The sequence below is a fragment of the Pseudopipra pipra genome, chromosome 3, assembly GCF_036250125.1.
Source record: "Pseudopipra pipra isolate bDixPip1 chromosome 3, bDixPip1.hap1, whole genome shotgun sequence".
Lineage (NCBI taxonomy): Eukaryota > Metazoa > Chordata > Aves > Passeriformes > Pipridae > Pseudopipra > Pseudopipra pipra.
In genome coordinates, this window is record NC_087551.1 from 95,418,623 (window position 1) to 95,434,128 (window position 15,506).

The window sequence follows — 15,506 nt, forward strand, 5'->3', positions numbered from 1 at the left end:
ACATTCTTATCTACCTGTGACACCAGCTGATTTTCATTTCCTCATTGTAGTATTTCAAGAAACACTGGAGCCTTATTCCTTCCTCATTGCAAAGGATCTTCAGTGGAGAGGCTGACTTACCTACATATAATAAAATATATGTGGATCAAACAGAAGAGATAGTGGAATGAAAAGGAGGAAACAGTTTAATGGACTATTTGTACTGCCAGGATCTGGGCCATGATTCTCAACTACCACAGAGACAACTGTCATACCTCTCAAGGGATATCTGCTGATTTATATCAGGTGACAGTTCAGTATGAATTTATGATTTTATTGTCATATAAAGGCACTATGAATATCAAGACCCAATGTGAAGTAATAATAAGCTAGTCATATAATTGTGTAGTGTGATGATTTTAATTGCATAAAAATTTTATACTTGTGCAAACCCCGTTCTTTCAGTAAAATGACTTCCAGCTTCTCACTGGGAACATGATCAGTCTCATTCTCTCTATATTAAGGTTAACTTACTAATGGGAATTAGGTAGAAAATTATTGCTGCGACACTTTCACAGTATCTAAACCAAACAAGTCAGGTGGAATAATACTTTGTTCCCTTTTAATAGTGTCCATTAGCAAGGTCAACTGCCTATTCAGAAACTTAATAGCATGTCCTTAATAATATAACCATCATGACTCTCACAGATTTACTACTTAAAATAAAAACATTCTGCCTCTGCCTCAGATGACTTCAACACAAAAAGCCAACATGAAAATTCAAGGCAGCATTTACTTACCACTTGCTTCGCTCAATGCCAGAATTATATCATCATAAACTGCAGAGAGGAAAAGAAAAAGAAGAAAATATACCATCAAATTCAATCAGAATATAGCTTTGTTATGTTCGGTATAATTAAAGCAATATGGGAAATCTTCATATCCTTAAGCAAAGAAAACCATTAAAATTGCAACAGGTGTTCAGGACAAATTGGAAACTGTCTGCGTACAGCATGTAAATTCTGTGCTGTGTCACTCAGTATCTCTGCCTTTTGTAGAGTCAACTGTCTGCTGCCAAATCTTTGTCTCTGTACCCCTTAGGCCAGGAAAAAAGAAGTCATTAAAACTGGGTAGTTCACATTGAAAGAAAAGTGCGGGGGAAAAATGAATTATCACATTCTAGGTGAAACACGTTTCACCTGCTCCCTTTATGATGGCATTTTCCTTTAACAACAGGTGAAATAAACTAGGTATCATATCAAGCTTTTGAAATATCACAGAGCTGACAGGTGTGCAGGAGAGAACCCTGGAGACAAGTGCAGAAAAGTGGGTAAGTCTTTCATAGCAGAGGAATCACATTCAGTGACAGTATGTAAGATGGAAAGAAAAAGACACACCATAATCTGAAGAATGTATAGTCAAGACTGAAGAATGCATATTCTAGGCTGAGGAATTTTTACGAATAAGGAAGATAAAGAAATGCATGGAGTTCAGAAAATACCACTTATATATTTGTTCTATATTGATCTATATATACACATTTTTGTCTCTGTTAAAATAAATCATGATTTAGTTCCATAATTCTTTGCAATCTCCAGTGTGCTTCTACTGACATGTTGACATGAGGACATGAATTTCATACTACATACACATTACATTATGGGTGTCTGAGAAGGTAGGCTTATGCTAACCATACTATTTAAGTGAGATTTGTTTTTTTTCTGAAAGAATTAATTACATCAATTATATTAATGGGCAAAGAAATGCAGAGGAAAAATGCCTGGGAGATTATCAACTGATAATACAGCATTTTGTGGCAAAAAACACCTTAATAATTCAGCCTGATAATCATCTTTTCCTCTTATTTCAGGTAGTTCCTCGATCTGCTGAAAAAGAATGTTAAGATCTTTGGCAAACTGAGTTAATTTTTTAACATGTCTTTCTTCTTCTATTGGGAGCCTGAAAATATATTCATTATTTAGGTCAAATGCCTACATGCAGATGGGATGAATCCAGGTTCACTTAGGCCTGGTTGTTGGGATCTAAGCTAAGAAGTCTAGGCAAGCTCTTTCTACCAAAGTCAAGTAAAATTCACTCATGCTGGCAACAGATCAGTCTTTGCTATAGACTCAGAATCACTGAATATTCTGAGTTGGAAGGGAACCACAAATATCATCAAGTCCAAACCTTAAGTGAATGGCCCCTACAGGGATCAAACTCACAACTTTGACATTATTAGCATCATGCTCTATCCTACCGAGCTAATCTCTGGGCAAAAGTAAACCAACTTTTTTTACGTTAAAAAAATTAAATATACATAGAATTACAGTATATCAATATGATGTCTGATATCATACAAAACCTTTTTTAAATGTCCATCATGGGTGCATTTTAGACTAGATTCTCTTACTCTTATTTGCATTTATCTTCACTTGAATGTCAGTGCACACTGAGCTTGAAGTTACCTGCCCCACACAGTATGCAGTCTTCCCCATTCATGCTAAACTTTCCTGTTTATCCTTTCTATTTCCACCATTTAGGAGACCCATTGTTTGTTTTTGCTGGTTGACATTTTCAAAGCCTCCTGGACCCACAGAGGTCCAGGATATTGTGATAGTGTGAATTCTCTAAATAGGCATTTCACTGCAAATTTCCAAACAGCATAGTTTTCCCATACCTGAAGTATAGTCACTGAAAGCCCTGACCACATGATGGAGCCCTACTGTATCTTTTGCTTATTCCAGTGATTAGGATACACACACATGCACACACAAATCCATAGACTAAGGGAATGATATCTGTCTGTATATCAAAGGACAGGAAGGGAGAAGTTGATTAATGAGAACACAATACGTAGTGTGGGACCGGAGCACGACATAAAAGGTATGGAATAATGGGTGGAAATTGTACTGGTTTGGGCTGGGATAGAGTTAATTTTCATCATAGGAGCTTGTACTGTGCTGTTTGGATTAGTAACTAAACCAGTGTTGATAACACAGGGATGTATCAGCAATTGCTGAGCAGTGCTTGCACAGTGTGAAAGCCTTTTATTTCTTCTCCTCAGACTGCCTCACCAGGAGGAGGCTGGGGGTGCATAAGAACTCAGAAGGGGACACAGCCAAGACAGCTGACCCCAACTGATCCAAGGGATATTTCATACCATATGACATTAAATTCCGTATATAAAGCTGGAGGGAGAAGAACAAAGTGGGGAACATTCAGAGTGATGCCATTTTTCTTCCCAAGTCACCGTTACGCGTGATGGAGCCCAGCTTTACTGACAATGCCTGAACACCTGCCTGCCTATGGGAAGCAGTCATTTTTTTGTTTGCCTGCATACACAGCTTTTGCTTTACTTATTAAACTGTCTTTAGCTCAACCCAGGAGTTCTCTCACTTTTCCCCTTCCAGTTCTCTCCCCCATCTCACTAAAGGAGAGTGAGTGAGAGGCTGCATGGGGCAGAGCTGCCAGCTGACATAAACCCACAAAACAGCTTTATGATTTTAGAATCAAAATCACTCTCAGTCCCCATTGACAGCCCCACATCAACATATTCAGCACTTTGTTGCCTTAGGGTTTTTTGTAGGTACTAAAGCTTAACAAATTTGAGAGAGCTATCGCACATAGAGTGTTTTTCTGATTAGAAACATACTTCATCTCCTGCCTGTCAGAGTGCTAGAGATTAATCACTACAATGCCCAGTGTCACCCCTCCTAGACTGATGATCTGAAGTTCAGGTCTCTGTAACATAAAAAGAGAAATTAAATGCAAAGAACACAAAAAATATTTGTTAATATGGCATTTTCAAGGATAGGTCTTGAAAACATGTGGAGATCATTATAGTAAATTGAATATTACCTTTTCCTGACAATTCAAGAGAAGATACATCATGACCTCTATCATCTGATAGTGTTGCCTTATAAACTCCTTCATCTTTGCGAGACAGCTACAGGGAAAACACAAAATGTTTACTGATAGTAACTTGATAGTAGTACTAGATTTGCTCAGTCCTGCATAATTTTCTAAATAAAACAGCACACATTTTACTGCCTTCTGGATAAATAATCTTAGAGAGATAAGATGGAAACCTGCTCATGCTTTTTTTATGTTGCTCTATTTAGTTCTTAAACCTAAAACATATTCAGATTTCTTTTCAATTTCCTCAAGAAACCATGTTGGGTTTTTTGGTTCCAAAATGACAACCAGGATTGATAGTGGTCAGTAGAAATTACAAGCAGCATAGTAAAATGTAACAGAGCATGACTTCAACCCACGCAAACTTCAGAAATGCAATTTTTCTTCTACCAAAATGAATACTTTTTTAAATTATGTAAACAATAAGAACAGATCTATATCTTATAATTGTCCAAATATCAACTCATTCATGCTGCTTTCATTCAAGCAGCAACTGTAGTCAAATTATATCTATGCTAAGTAAATAATTCATTACGCTTGGAGAGTTTTCATTCTAAAATCTACCACAGTGATACTTCATTAAAGGCAGTCAGGGGCTTTGATGTTTTTATTTTAGTTTATTGTAAAACCTGAAGGAAAATATATAAACAGTTATATATTGGAGATTACTTAATTCTTGGACTTACACAAATCCACAAGCAAGTAAACCATAGCGCAAGTAACGTATTGAATGACAGGAGCAATCCAAGACAAGCAGAAACCCCCCTCCCCAAAACAAAGTTTACTCAAGTAAAATGAAGCCACTGGAAAGTCAGTATCCTCTTGCAAGTGAAATGAAGGAAGGAAATTAGAAGAATATGAAGCCATTAAATAAAATTATTAAATCAATTAGATGGAATGCACATTATGCTGAAAGCAGAAAATTTCAGTCTGCAGAGGTTTTGTCACTTGATAAAGGCAGTGACTATGTAAGTTAAGGTTTCAGACACAAGCTGGGTTATCCTGTTTGCATAAAGATAAATTTTAAGAAGCAATATATTTCAAACGTATTCATTTCAGGCAATAAAACTGAAACACTGTCAAAAATGAGGTGCTTGAACAAATTGAAAAATTAAGGAGCAATAAGAAAGAACAAGATAGAGTTCACCTAAGGACTCTGAAGCAACTTAAGCATGAACTGTCTGAGCTGATAACAAAAATAGATATGTTTTACAAGCATTAGTTATTCACCAGCTAATTGAAAGGTAGCAAATATGAGGGCTTTTTAAACTGTTCACAGAACTCATGATAGCTGTTTTGCTGCTTTGCCTGGCAAATCTAAAATATGTCAAGCAGAAACTGTCATTTCTAATCAGTGGGAGATACTGTACCTTGGGAATACTGAGGTGACATTCTCCCTTCTGCAGGTCAGGCAGTTCCTCAACATCAACCCCAGAACCATCCTTATACCACTTGAAATCAGTCTCCTTCTTTATGTTTGCAACCTGTACAACAGAAAAGGCACATAAGCCTGTCTGTGTCCTGATGAAAGGTATCACACTGCAGGCAGTCACACAAGTACTTTCAATTTAGGAAGTCATTGTTTTATAACACGTGTCAAATAAAGCTAAGTAAAAAACCAATTTCAACCAAGTCCTACTAAGCAAATCTTAGTCCTATGGTATTTCTTTGCATCACGGTATACAGTTTACAGCTTCAGAGCCCTGTAAAATCCTTAAAGAAAATCCTGTCAATCTCTTCCCTTAAAAGGTTTTGCACCCTTGCTCTGTGGTTGTAGTTCGTCTAGAGATAGCTGTGACAAGTATCTTTGAAATTAGATCTGTTGAACTCTCCTTTATCATTTTGTATTTGCCATGTGACTCCAGAGAGCTGTAACACAGAACTTGGACCCTATCTTAGACAGTTTTTGGCCAATTTGGAGATTTATCCCAGCTATCTAAGCAATGTCTCTCATGGTTAAATTGCAGATAGCAACTGAAATTACTATTCCGAGAGTATCTGAGTCTTCAAAATTACAGGCTGCAGCAAGAATCCTTTTTTTTTTACTTACTTCACTGTGTCCTATGGGATGTACAAAGATCCAAGAAATCCTACAAATTGCAGTCTGCCCCACTCAAAGGGGCTTAACAACATAGCACAAATGCCTGAAAGGCAGAATTTTGCTGTAGTAGCAGCAGCTCATCTAAACAATGCATAAATACACTACAGCTATAACTCAAGTATTGTTCTAATTTTGAAATAAAAATTGTGTATTGGATAAGGCTAAAATATCACTGGATAAATTACCTCAAACTTTGAATTTAAAGAAGCTAAAAAAGCAGATCTTTTTAGAAACCCTGGCAATATATATATATATTATTTTTTCCCTCACTTTCAAAAACACTGTGGTTTATTTGACATCACTATACCCATACCCTTCTAAAAGTCACGAAGTGCATTGGTATTTTCATGTGTAGCCTGAATTCCCAGTCAGTGTGGCTTTGGTAGAAGGACAGAGATGGCAAGACATTTCTCAGTCCCCAGGCAGTTGCCTTAAAAAAAAAGTAAAAAACTGAACAAATGGGTAGAGGGTAGCCCAGAAGTTAATATAGATCTGCAGTAGTTTTCAACTGGTTTGCTTGGAGGGAAAAATATGTGCCAGGTTCCAACCCTTTCACATTTGAGAAGTCATTCCATAGATGAACAGCTCTATGAAAGCGACTCTTAAGAGTCAGAGTCTTAGAGGTGACTAAATAAATAGGAGGGTCTCCTATACTGATTCCTAGATATCTCTATGAAACATGCTCAAATTAATCACATCTATTGTTGCTTAATTACCACTGTGGTTGCTATGGATCTCTGACCGAGTATTTGAGATCACAACCTGGCCCAAAGCAATGACTTGCTTGAGAAAAGTGAGCAGCATTTCACATTTACCAGTGACTACAAAGTGTTCCTGTAGTCCCATGACATGAGTGGCAATTTTATTTGAACAAAGCCTGAAGGAACAAGCCTTTAATGTTTTTCAACAATTTTTCATCAAAGACCGTTAGCACTCAATCTGACAATAAATAGACTGAGTTTTAGACACATGTAATTTGCAGTACTGTTGTTACTTCATGTTGACATTTACTATGAAAAGTTACTTTTTCTCTGTTTAGCCACACACCAAAAGTCTTGCTTTTAACAGTCAAAGTTATGCAAGAGCAGGTAGCTTCTAAATGTTCTGAAATTTAGAATTACTAGAAGAAAACTAACACTAGTTGCTGGCATATGAAGAAAAATAAACATAAAGTAAAAAGGAAAAAGCAAACACCATTAATTTGTCATTCAAATGGACAATCATGTCCCACTGGCATTGAGGGACTACAATATGAACAACATGGTCATCCATCCCAGCTAATTTGGAATTAAATACTAAGTCAATTAAAAGTCAATCAGATCCAATCACATAGAAAATAAGTGGGATGTGAGGTAACATTTGATATATGCTTTTATAACACAATCCACATTTATTCATTGTTGTTATGGGCCTGGATCATTCAGTTAGTCCTCTGCCCTACTCAAGCTTCCAGTTGACGTGGTTTCCTAACTGCCCTATGTCATGCCTTTAAGAAAGCCAAGGCAAAATGCCCTCTCTTACAGGTACTTCCTTCACATTATCCCAGGCCCTTACAAGAGGTAGAAACACCCTTGATAATTGCTTTTGCAGAGGAGTACTAAACAGAGTCTGGAAGACACCTGGGCCAAGTGCTGTGATATGGCTTGGGGAGGCAGAGATGGTTCCTTAATTGTTTTTATTACCACAGAAATAGCCCAGCATGGCCACACTTCAAACTTTTATGTCAGGTATCTGAAGTCTGAAGGACAAATCCATGCTTTGTTGTTCAAACTCTTCTTGTGTACAAATATCAGTTAAACAGCCATAAAAAACAGTATCATGTGAACCTAATGGCCAGTCACATACTAACAGTAACAAACATTATAAGGTCAATAGCATAGTTAAAGTGATGAGTGTGCAAACATCCCATATCCTAGATTTAATTTACATAAAATGTTCTGACCTTGCGAAGAAAAAGCACACTGGTGAAAAGCAAATAATCAGATGCTCAGCCTTTCCCAGCTTCAGTGGTATAAACAGGCTCAATAGTCAATGAAATGAAGGATAATTTCAGATTAATTTGTAGAGAATTAACACTAGTGTAACTGGTTCAGCAACATTTAATTCCCCATGCAAATGAAAGGATAAGCAGGGTTCATGCCTGAGGCAAATGCATGTGGAGATTACAAAGTACTCCAGCTATGCAGCTCAGTACCAGCAAAGGTATCATGTTAGCTAATGAGTGTTGAGCCCTAAAATGTGGGCACACAGAATGGCAGCTTCACCTCTCCGGTCAGTTCTGATGGGAATAACTTGAGGTTAAAGGTCTCCTAATTAGTGAGCGGAAAAAGAAATCCCACAAATGTGCATGTAAATTGCTCATAATAAATGATTCAAGTTAGCCTAATTAAAAGCCAAAAGTTATTCAAAAGAAGAGGAGAAAATAATTTAAAAGAGTCCATATTACAGGAAAAGAGAATGAAGAAGAATTTGATGCCTGTTGAATTCAATTAACTTAGTTATTCAGACCTCTAATTAGTCACAATAGAAGAGCAACAAAAATGAAAATATATCAGTTCAGAAAGGCATATAAAGGTGTTTATAGCAAAAGTTATGTTGAATTCAATACACATTATCGTTAGTTAAGATTCAAAAGTCATTAGCCAAATATAATAAAAAATCATTCTGTATAACTTTAATTCTAGAAGCCTTTGTTGCATATTTGGTTACAGTTGATTAAATAACAGATACTTTGTTAGAGAAACCTCTAAATCAGAAAATGATAAGGAAAGATTTTGATCTGGCTTTTCATGGCTATTTTTTGAGGAAGGAAGAAGGACCAATAAAGGATACGTATTTTGTGTAAATTATTTTTATGGCTCATAATTATTATTAAGAATTGGATCACCTAATAATACATTTAGAAATGTCCTATTTTTTTTATTTGTTTGTTTAATGAACACCTGCTGAAGAATAGTCAGTCAGAAATTTTCATTTTTAAAATTTCTAAATAATTAAAAAAGTTTTCTTAGGAAACTTTTAATTTTAAAAATATCTAACTCTTTCCTCACATTTTCCTACTTCATTTTTTAATAAACATATTCTAACAAATAATTTCAAGTATACTTCCTTACCTTACAAGAAAGTAAAACTTCACATTCCTCTGTAACCTCCCAATACAAAAACTCTGAGAAGTGAGGACCTAAGAAACAAAATTGTTTTAAAACAATGTTATAGAATGAAGAGTATCAGAGAGATCTGGTGAAAGGAAGAAAAATTATGACAATTATAACATCCTTACACCAGAAAAAGAGCAAATTCCTGAACTACTCATGCACTTGAAGGAAAATCCTGCAATAAGTTTTTATCATACTGACCCAGGTGTCTACACTACAGCTTAGAAAGCTGAGTGTCATCTCTGTTTGTATGTCATATAGTATTCCAAAATGTAAAATGGTGAGTGAGACAAGTTAGTTTACTAGATATGTTTGTTCCAAATTGCCAACTAGGTAGAGGAAAGAAACAAAGTGGCTACAAACAAGCGTACAATTTACCTAATGCAAAAGCAACTGGAGATTAAACAAAAGTATCCAAACACCCCATTAAATGCTCAAAGCAAAAATCCTATGCCAGATGTTATTTGTTCAAATAACGTAAAGTTTAAAAATGTATTATATATTACAAGCAAAACAGGAAATATTCCTTTTCCCCACTAAGGTTCTAATCCTGCAAAGAAATACATCTTGATGAAAATTTGCTGACATACATATCCTTTTTGAAGTTATTGTGTTTACTCATCTCATTAAATGTCAATGTTTTAATGTCTGCAGGATCAGGGCCCATAATTGCAATATCCAGATCTGGGAAGTAGCAAAGATTCCAACTTTCACTTAAATCATTGAAAACTGAAAGATCTTGTGCATTTATGCTGCAAGTGGTATAATTTCTTTCCTAAATCAATTTCAAACAGCCCTCAATAAAAAATTACATTCGTTCCATAGAAAATCTTACTTAAGTTATTTAGAATAAATGTTTTTAATTTTCATTGTTACTTTCATCCTAATAGCCATTTGCTTACAAGTGAAAATTACAAACTAGAGCTCAATTTTTTAAGGATATCACAGTGATAGAATTCTGAATTAGGTATCCAATAGTAATTCTTTCATTCAGCTGCAAACTATATTGATAACAAATATATAACAAACCCTACAATTGAATAACAACTATGCAACCAATATATATTTAATTCCTGGAATTTTGCCTGGACAGAAACTGCATGGTCAAGTTTTTAATCTTCCTTGTGTGGTGCTACTTTTCTTGGCTGTCTACTCTTCTGTCAATTATATTGAACAGATAATTTGTATGCTTAAAACTAAAGGTGATTAAATGTTTGGTTGGATCAGAGCCTACAGTAGGCACACTTCTCATGAATATTGAGCAAAGATAACCTCTTTTGAAGGCTCCCACTCTATTTCTCTACTTAGTTAAGGTTCTGTCACAAATTGACAATACTGGAAAATAAGATCCCCTAAGGGTTCAAGCATCTTCTTAAACTGTACAATGGACTCACCTTCTAATGAAGAATGGAAGCTGTAAGCACTTATTACTCACCAGAGATTAATCATTAGCTGCAAACCGGCCCTAGAGTCACCAATCTACTCTGTCTTACCTTGTTTTCTGAGAAATTCCTTTCGTTGGAGCTCAGACTCAGCCAATACTGCCTTGAATGCTAAATTTTAGGAGAGGTGAATGAAAAATAAGTGAGTAACAAAATTACTCAAAGAATATTTGAAGTTCACTTCTTCATCAAAGTTTTAATGTTTCAGTGAACGTACCGTCTCCAATGAGAACTAATGAGGACTGGTTCTTGGCCTTTCCATCTTGAATCTGTACTGTGTAGGTACCTTCATTGTCAATTGTAAATGTTTCCATCATCATTTCTATAATACCATTTGAACGGTCACAATTTATTTTATGCCTCTGAAATAAACAAATAATAACTTTTTAGTACAGTGTAAATTACTTATGATCCCCATTGAATTCATTATGTTTCATATTCCTGCCTCCACGCTCAAGCTGTTCTCTGTCCTTTTAATTGTAAACTGTGGAAACAGGAATGTGCTTGTATTTACTGTTGTACAACAAGATCCCAGTGGTAACACAAATCTCTGTGTGCAGCTGCATTTTGAATCCTGGAGTCATCATAATACAGCTGGTTTGGATTTGAAAACAATAGTTTATGGCACTATGCATGTTTGACGAAGAACCTACACAGCCAGCATTTAGCTGCATTGCAGCTTCCAGTTCAACAAGGGGATTTGCTAGGCTGAAGCACTATTCCTAACAGAGTCCAGAAATAACTGGAAATATTATGTTTGTAGACACAAATGTGGATCTTCAAATAAATCCACCACAACAAATCAAAAAATTCATTACTACTAAATATCCAAGACATACACAGCAGCTCAAGAGGGGATCTTATTTTCTCACTAAAAAAAAAATGTTATTTAGGAAGAGTATAACAATTTTCTCATTTAAAGTTAGGTGTGATTTTCAAAGAACAACAGTGAAAGACCACGAGAAAAGTAACTAGAGCAAAACCAATAAAGCTTTTGGGAACCAAAAAGGGTGAACCAAGTCCAGTAAAAGAGTGGTAGAATTCTGTCAGAACATATAGCTACCCACTAAACTGTTTGCAGAATTCTCAAAATACCAAATATTGACTTGAATTCAAAGTTAAATGCACTTTTCACTGTTCGTGTCCTTTATGTGTTTGCTTTCTATTAAATATTCCAGAAAGATAAATTATTAGCAGACATCATCAAGAAACACAAAATTGCAAGCAAATACTGGACAATCCTTGCAAAATACATGTTTTAAATACTCTTTTAGATATAGGCACTTTTTACTAAGTAATATTCTCTTTTATTCATTGAGTTCCAACCATGAGGATTGTGTCCCCCACTACCAGTGATGTTTTATGAATCTCAACTAACAAATTTCTAAAGCTAAGTGACAATAACCCACAGAAGTTACTTGGTGATTACATTTAGGTAACCAGTGTGGCCAAGGATATTACACACCAACTTCCATTTGTGATGGCACGAAGCAGTAAATGTCACCATCTAGATGGAGTTATATCCAGTGAATTATTATAGACCCTGTTACTGATAAATTTATTATAGATACTGTTAAAAGGAGACATGATGCCTTATAAATAGAATATTTTTATTGACCTGTTTATTGGATTCCAAATGTAAAAAATGGTACTAAAGCCACAGATAGATAAAGTTTAGGGAAGGAGAAAAAAGAAGAGAGGCAAAAAAACCACTCATAAAAATGCCACTTATTAAACTCTCTAGGACCTTCCTTAAGTGGAAGAACTTCTAAGTCTCGATACAAAAATAGTAGGAATGACACCACAGATATATTTTCTTTAGCTTTGAGTGACACATCTTGGCCAGCCTCAAAAAGAGATTCACTCTTGTATGGATAACAAGTCTGGAAGAACAGCGTAGACATAGTCAAGATGTTTAGCATTCAGTACCGGTATTCTCAAATATACAAATCTTCTAAATCTTAGTGAGGTAACTGAAGGATGAAGATAAGTATATGGAATTAACAAAACAGTAGTCAACAGATAGATCAAGATAATTTATTAAATAAATGGCTTAGAAGGAAAAATCAGAGGTATAATATTTATAAAAAATAACAGGGAGAAATGTTCATATAATTTGGATATGTTCTTTCCTATACATAGTGCAAAGGAAAATATCAAATAATAAGACAAGATAGAATTAATCAGAAAATTAAGTACAAAATCTACTTATGTAAGAGTTCATCTTTAAAAGTTAATGAGATAGGCCAGATAGGTTAAAAAGAGCATTTATAAACTTACCCAAACTATCAAAAAATGCAAATTAAAATTCCGGCTTACAATCTCTTGCCCACAGAGGTCAAGGACTGCACTGGCATTTACTTCATGGGATCTCAGGGCAAATGTTAAATTTAAATTTGCCAGTAGTAGAAGGGGGGGGGAGGGAAACAAGATGTATGTTTTACTCTGCTCCTTTATAAAGCTTCTTTTTCTTTTTTTTTACTCTCTTATTTTTGGATAAAGGAAACAAAATATTAAAATACTTAAAAGACAACTGAGTAAATGGGGCTCAGTTCATTCTGGTTTCAGCTTATTTTGAAATCTTAGCAAAAAAACGTTCCCTTTTAGGACCTAGCAGGAAAAATTCATCACTTCAGCCAACGTCAAGAATCAGGCCACAATTCACCAGCATAATGGTCTATTGAACATGTTCAGTGACTGTAGCCCAGTCTCCAGACAGGTTTTAGAGTGCAATTAGGCTTCTAACTATTGCCATTATGCAGCAAGATGAAGTTCAATGATTTTATGGGCACCATAAATATTAGACTTTTATGCGACTTTCCACAAAAATATCATCAGTCTCCAAACGTAAATGTCACCTGTGGGTTACTAATTAAAGAGGTGAAATAATGCAGCTTCACTTCAAGATTCTCTGATGTCAACACTTCCAAAACATATGCAAACTAAAAATAGCTCATTCTGTTCCACAAATATTGCCAAGACAAAGTATTGTCATTTCAATACATCCTAGGCACTAATATTCAGGGGTTTAGTGCTGTATTTTATTACTTCTTAAAGCAAGAAGAACAGAGAAGTATTTTACTCAGAAATATTTCTTCTTCCACTTGTCAATATGTAATTAAAGTAAATGCTCTTTGCTTTTCTATGGTATAAAAATGCTGATAAGCGTCTCTGACCCAAATCAGGAATTGCATTCTCAGGAATAAACTGAATCTTTCAAACAGCTGCACTGGAGATGGATTCCTCTCAGGAATATGTATTCCCACTGCTGTGTTTTATGACCTGTAGATGAACCATGCTCCTGCCCTGCAAAGGCATGACCTTGTTTGCTTCTCAGCCCAATTTGAGAGCTTGTTTGTGCCCATTTGTATCAAAGGTTTTCCTAGAGCTAAAAAAAATGCAAGATGGTGGCCTGCCCTTTCTTCTCCATAGCTCTAATGTCCATTCAGTTTCTAAGCCAAAATTTAAAAAAAAAAAAAAAAATAGAAAGTGATACCATATAAAAGTTTTAAGTTTATGAACATTCCTTCATTGTCAAGTACCTCCCACATTATGTGTAAAACTAGTAGCGTGAGCCTCAGAGAGCGTGAACCTCTGTGACTGATGTCTTGCTGGTGTGGAGTCCAAAGCTGTACTTGAAGCAGCCTTTTTCTTGAGCTATTTTTCTAAAATATTTGTGCTCTGTGTTTAAATTCTCCTCTCTTTGACTGTTGGTCATCTAGTTACCCAAAATAAACACAGATTTCTGAGTTAAACCTTGCTCTTTTTTTCTGGCATGAGTAGGCTCACTGTGCAACAGGAATTCTATACTGCAAAAAATATTCAAGTTAAATATTGGCATTCTTTTCAGGTATTATCACATCTTAATAACATGGTAATAAGCAACTATAATATCCAGGAAACTACTGGCCTATCAGCCTGACCTCGGTGCTAGGGAAGGTTAAGAAGGAAATCTTCTTGTAAGCCATCATGCAATATGCACAGGACAACCAGGGAATCAGGCCCAGCCAGCATGGCCTCGTGAAAGGCAAGTCCTGTTTGACTGACCTGATCTTCTATGATAAGGTGATCCACTTACTGGATGCGGGAAAGGCTGTTGATGTTTGCCTGGAATTAAGTAAAACCCTTGACACTGTTTCCCACAGCATTCTCCTGGAGAAACTGGCTGCTCATTGCTTGGATGGATGCACTGATTCCTGGCTGAATGGCTGGGCCCGGAGTGATGGTGAATGAGGTTACATCTGGCTGGTGGCCAATCACAAGTGATGTTCCTCAGGGCTCAATACTGGGGCCAGTCCTGTTTAATGTCTTTATCAATGATCTGGATGAGGGGATCAAGTTGGGTGGGAATGTTGACCTGCTGGAGGGTAGGAAGGTTCTGCAGAGGGATCTGGACAAGTTGAATAGGTGGGTTGAGGCCAAAGGTATGAGGTTCAACAAGGCCAAATGCCAGGTCCTACACTTGGGTCACAACAACCCCATGGAGTGCTACAGGCTGGGAGAAGAGTGGCTGGAAATCTGCCTAGTGGAAAAGGAGCAGGGGATGCTGCTGGTCAACAGCTGCTGAACATGAGCCAGCAGTGTGCCCAGGTGGTCAGGAAGGCCAAAGGCATCCTGGCCTGTATCAGAAATAGTGTGGCCAGCAGGACCAAGGCAGTGCCATCCCACTGTACTTAGCACTGGTGAGGCCACATCTCTAATCCTGGGCTCAGTTTCAGGTCCCTCACTACAAGAAAGACATTGAGTGCTGAAGCGTGTCTAGAGAAGATCAACAGAGCTGGTGAAGGGTCTGCAGCACAAGTCTTATGAGGAGTGGCTGAGGGAGCTGGAGAAAAGGAGACTTAGGGAAGACCTTATCACTTTCTACAACTACCTGAAAGGAGATTGTGGTGAGGTGGGGGTCGTTCTCTCCTC

General features: G+C 36.5%; 1 protein-coding gene across 2 annotated transcripts in view; it reads right to left on the reverse strand.

Moving 5' to 3' along the window:
• Window positions 1–15,506, reverse strand: part of MYOM2 (myomesin 2) — a 76,365-nt gene that overhangs the window by 7,103 nt on the left and 53,756 nt on the right. For both annotated transcript variants that reach the window (XM_064650380.1, XM_064650379.1), the window contains 7 exons: window positions 10,810–10,954; window positions 10,644–10,703; window positions 9,109–9,176; window positions 5,265–5,378; window positions 3,838–3,925; window positions 780–818; window positions 15–120 (listed from right to left, as the gene is read on the reverse strand). In XM_064650380.1, the coding sequence (XP_064506450.1) occupies window positions 15–120; window positions 780–818; window positions 3,838–3,925; window positions 5,265–5,378; window positions 9,109–9,176; window positions 10,644–10,703; window positions 10,810–10,954 (620 nt within the window). The remainder of the gene's footprint in view (window positions 1–14; window positions 121–779; window positions 819–3,837; window positions 3,926–5,264; window positions 5,379–9,108; window positions 9,177–10,643; window positions 10,704–10,809; window positions 10,955–15,506) is intronic.